General features: G+C 37.6%; 1 protein-coding gene across 9 annotated transcripts in view; it reads right to left on the bottom strand.

Moving 5' to 3' along the window:
• Positions 1 to 537: 537 nt before the first annotated feature.
• Positions 538 to 5,208, bottom strand: part of VSTM2A (V-set and transmembrane domain containing 2A) — a 71,138-nt gene continuing 66,467 nt past the window's right edge. For 8 of the 9 annotated variants that reach the window (XM_006022167.1, XM_006022165.1, XM_006022166.1 and 5 more), the window contains one exon: positions 538 to 711. In XM_006022167.1, coding sequence (XP_006022229.1) covers positions 623 to 711 — 89 coding nt within the window. In that variant the 3' untranslated portion in view covers positions 538 to 622. Of the gene's footprint in view, positions 834 to 5,208 lie in introns of all 9 variants that reach the window. The other variant, XM_006022163.1, reaches the window with a different exon arrangement.

Below are 5,208 nucleotides of genomic sequence, written 5' to 3' on the forward strand. Positions count from 1 at the left end.
AAACCAAGAAAAAACGAAGAGGGAGGGGGGAAAAAGAGAGAAAGGAAAAAAATGCAACAAACAACAAACAAAAGAACAAAAACCTTAATACAACTTCTTGCTTGCTTGTCCAGAAACCACATCCTTTAGTCCTGGTAGCTGCTTTAAAGTTGAATTTTTTGGTTTGCCCTCCCTCCCCACAAACAAAAAAAAAATGGCTTTTTCTCAAAGTTTGTGGGAGTGTTTTGTTGTAGCTGACACTGAGTCAATTTGTTTTCTGGAGATTTGTTTTGGTTCTTTTGGCCTCTGTTTGCTTCCAGGTTGGAACAGTTCTTTCAAAGTTGGAAACCAAATGCCATACACAATTAATCTTGTAATACTGATGACTCACAGGCCAACCCCTGAGCAGTCAAGGATATAATGCTTCTACTTGCCAAAAGAAATGGAAACAAGATCTTGCCATTACAAAATGTTCTATTACATCACACCAGTTCTCTTCAAATAAAAGATCAGTGATACGTCAAAGAAAATAATATATATTCAAGAAAATGTGTGGTATCCTCTTCTTTTTTATATATTTTTTTATTTTATTTTGTTTTGTTTTATTTGTACTTCCTGAAGAAGGTGCTCCTTGTGTAGAGATTTAGAGTACATTGGGTGCAGAGTGGTGGTTGGAGGTTAGGGTCAACTTTGCTGTCCGCTCCGTGGATTTTACAGGCGATTTGCTCTTTGCTTTAAGAAGAGAAAGCGATATTGGAAAAAGTCAGCACTTTTAGGTTAAAGCAAAGCACCCTTCACAAAGCCACAAACAAGAAGCAGGACAGAAAGTCCATGGCTTGTAGCTATCCTTGCACCTGCGGAAGAAGTTATAAGATATTCGCTCATCTTGCAGATTTCCAATGCTCCTTACAAGGCTGTTTAAACACATACATTTATATATTTAATTAGCTCGCCAGCTTGGCTCTGGTGCCCATGAATGTCTTGGCATGCACTGCAAACAACAACACATACAAAGTGTTTCAGTCCCAGGGAGGTTTGTTGGTTTGGTTTTGTTTTTTTTCTGTATGTCTTTTAAAACAATGTAATCCAGTGACTATAAATCAAGAGGAACAAATCAAAACACCTTCCATCTCAAAGCATTCCTTACAAAGTAATTTCTATAGATAACCTGTAATGACAATATGGGCTATAGCCTTTGGTGGCCTCAGAAAACCATCAAGCAAAATAGAAGCACTGCTATGGAACCTGAGAGAATGGCAGTATACTGTCTGGGAAAACTGATGTATGCTGAAATGTCTATGTATGTATATTTGAATAATCATCTTTTCTAGTATGTTTTATTATTTTTTTAAATAAATCTATGGTAATGAGCCTATAAATCATAGCCTTTCAAACTGTCATATGGGGTGTTAAGTGTATTATCAGAATAAAATATCTTAGAACTACACTGATATCGAAATGATGGCAAGTCATCCTTGATGTGTGACATGATAAGTCTGAACATCTAATAGGCACTTTCTTATACTGTAAACAAATGTTTTAAGAAACATTCAGATCAAAAAGACTTATACTAATTTAGGAGAATGCTATAGACTGGACATAATTATATTTTATATTAAGGTTTTATTTATAAAGGTTTAATAAAGGCTTATAGATTATGCATTATATAGCAGACAGTAGTAGGATGTATGTTATAGATGATTACAGGCACCAGCAAGGAGAAAATATTACTGATGCTTAAAGCAACCTATTAAGCTGCAACATTCTAGTACTTGATTAGCCATTTCTGAAAACATCTAATCCTTTATACATGGAACCTTAATATAAAATGGGAGTCCAAATTTCACTGCATCAAAAATTATACATCTAATTTCACAACAATGTTATACATTATGAAAAAGAAAAGTCAATTAATGATTGACGAGCTGGTAGCAATGTTAGTTCTCCCCTCAGTTTATGGGCATCTGTTAGTTAAATATCCTCCTTTACCTGGAGAATATATATTTATATGAAACAAGAAATATTTGGTTTCTTTTCTCTGCTAATATTTCCCTGTCAGAATGGAGACCAAATAAAATCCCATCTCCCATATACTGCCTCCTTTGGTAAATAAAACATGTACATAGAATTAATCAGATTAATTGACCCAACAGTAACTTGCATATACAGAAGTTGCTACTAATACTTAACATACAACCAACTACAATTAAAACTTGAGTTGAAAATCTAATTTCTTTATGCCCCTCTGAAAATCCCACCCCATAGACAGTAGAACATAACATATCAGAATTAAAAAACCCCATGATGCATGACAATGACCCAAGTCTACAAAAATGTATGAGTGAATTTCATGATCAGGAGTGGAATGGAACTACTTCTTATAGAATGTTTTTATATCCCTAAGTGTGTATATGAATGGACCTAAACATTAACGTAACCCAATTTTTAATATCTACCCTTAGCATCTTCAATCAAACAGAATTTTCTGTATATTTTTTATCATGGGGGGGTGTCTTTAAAATAATATAAGATATAAAGTTGTGGTTTATACCTTCATGAGGTTTCCTCTTTTCTGAATTAACTTCATGAGGTTGTTTATAATGTGACTAAGTTGTGTTTCTGTAAGTAGTTTCTGTATCTTTTTATTTTCTCTTAAGTATGTTTGAAGAAATCATATATGAATCTATCAAACAAAATCTTTAAACATATGATTTGTAATGGGTTTTGGAACCACATACTCTTTGCATGAAATACAAAGAACACATTTTTGACAAATGTTCAAAAATGCTGTGAAGTTTTGGAAAAGGATCCTGTTTTGAACAACAAATTATAGTGTAACTGGATAATTTTAAAACTGTTGTATGTTTTGGAAGGGAAATATGTTTCAAAACAAAGCTTACTTCCAGGTTTCACAGTTCCAGAAGACAAAACTGCAATACTTGTTAGCAAAGCAATCTTTCATTTTATACCATCTCTTCTGTTGATCCCAGAATTAATGGTAATGGCCTGCATACTCAAGATAACATTCTTTTAACTCAACCATTGCAGAAATCAGTCTCCACTGCATAAACATAACTTTTTTTTCCTATGGTGAGTTTGTTTTTGGTTGTTCTGAATGGATTATATATTGGGTTATGTAAAGCATGTGCAAGTTAAAGGATATTAGACAGCTTGGGAACAGGCTTAGTGCTAAAATATTTCAAGCTTCACAATTAAAGGCTGTTAAGGGTATCTGAAGTCACTCTGAATATAAAACATAATAAGCTATAGTCCAGCATCAGAACCCCTAAACCAGGTCTCAAAGGTTGACGTGAACCCTTAATGAAGTTGTTTAGTTGTTCCAGTAGGTTATTATTCCCTCGTGTGATGGTCATCCAGTATAAACAGACATATTTCTAGTAATATCTTCTACCAAACAAAATTGATTTCTAAGCTACAATCGTGAGCATGAATGGCTGTGAAGATTAGATGCATTCTTAACCTTTCAAAGATACCTTCTGAAATCCAGTTAGCATCTACATGTATTCAGTTTCCTCATTGGAGCATAAGATAACTTCATTTACACACATATTAGCTCAAAGACCCCCCCCCTCCCATCATGACAACCTTTCCGTGTGTGAGGAAGAAAGCAAATACTTTAAACTGAAAATATTAAACAGAGAAGAAAAAAAATCTATTAAGGCAGGGGCAGGCAATTAGTTCAGGCGGAGGGCTGCTTACCAAGTTTTGGCAAGCTGTCAAGGGCTGCATGGGTAGCCCCGCCCCCTGACAGGTGCCCTGCTCCCTGGTCGCCATCTTGTGACCAGAAGTCTTACTCCCTAATCCCCGACCTTTGCCACCAGACGTCCCTCTCCTGGCCCCAGGAAGTGTTCCTTTCAGCAAGGGGTTTTGCCATCTCAGAACCAGAAAAATACCAAAATATATTCTAAAAAGTGATCATCTACAACATTCATTAATTTGATTTAAAAAAAAAATTTGTCCTGATTTACATGTGTTTGTGTAGTGTACACAGAAGTGACTGCACAATAGCTTAAAATTAAGTCTTATTTTTGTATACTATGGGGGGTGGGTATAGGTTTGCGGGGGCTGTGGGTGTGTGGGTGGGTATGGGGGTAGGGTAGCTGGGGTTTGTGTATGGCAGTGCGAGGGGAGGGTGTAGGTATATGTGTATGGAGGGGTGTGCATGTGGGACTCACCCTATGAACATGCACACACGCACACACTCTGCCCCTGTACCTGCAGACACACATACTCTGCCTCTGTGCCTGCCGACATGTACGTGCACACACATACACACCCCTACCAGCATGGTCCCATGCTCTACGATCCGGGGATGCAGCCAGGAGCCACAGCCACATGGTACTAGAGCAGGGTGGAGGCAGGAAAGCTGGGAACTGGCTGGGGTGGGCGGAGCTGGGCTGCTCAAGGCTGCAAGCCTGCTGAGGGCTCCCTCTGGGTCCTACTGCTCCTGACTCCAGCCAGCTTTGACAGGGAGCCAGGGCGAATAAATAGTAATTTACTAAAATTTTTAGGGGCTCCATGGGCCAGACAGAATGACCTGGTGGGCCGGATCTGGTCTGTGGGCTGTATTTTGCCTGCCCCTGTATTAAGGATTGTATTATTTTAAACTCAGTGATAGACACCATGATATATTCGTTCCTTTTAATTTCTTATTTTCAGGGAACAGTGACACTATACAACAAAAAAATCAAACTGCAATTTCAATTTTAAATTTAAATCTAAATTTGGCGGCCCTTACAGATTTGAGTTCTATCTAGAGGCTAAATTAAGTTGTATAAATCAGATCCAAGTTCAAATACCTCCAGAGTCCAGGGTCTTATTCTCTGGGGTTTGGGATCCAATGTATATATGTCAAGTGAGGACTTCAGTAGCACAGATGGGACTGTGAGTATGGCAGTGCCAACTGAGAACCATTAGTCTATCCATAGATTTCCAAAATCTACTCCTCATGTCCCTGTTATTTCTAACATTCATTTCTATTTAATGAAATTAAAGCTAAAAGAGATTGTATTGCAGAGCAAGAGAGCTGTGCAGAGCTTGCATATGATTATATTAGGGTGCAAGACAGCAGTCTGCAAGAAGAGTGGCTGGGGGGGAGGGGTACATGCAAAAGTTATTGCCATTATAGAAATGCTAAGTAATGTCCAGACTGAAGGTTGCCATTCTATGTATTGTGAACCACAAGTGACCAGTATAAGAATTCCTGCT

This window comes from Alligator sinensis, unplaced genomic scaffold (genome assembly GCF_000455745.1).
Source record: "Alligator sinensis unplaced genomic scaffold, ASM45574v1 scaffold124_1, whole genome shotgun sequence".
Taxonomy (NCBI): domain Eukaryota; kingdom Metazoa; phylum Chordata; order Crocodylia; family Alligatoridae; genus Alligator; species Alligator sinensis.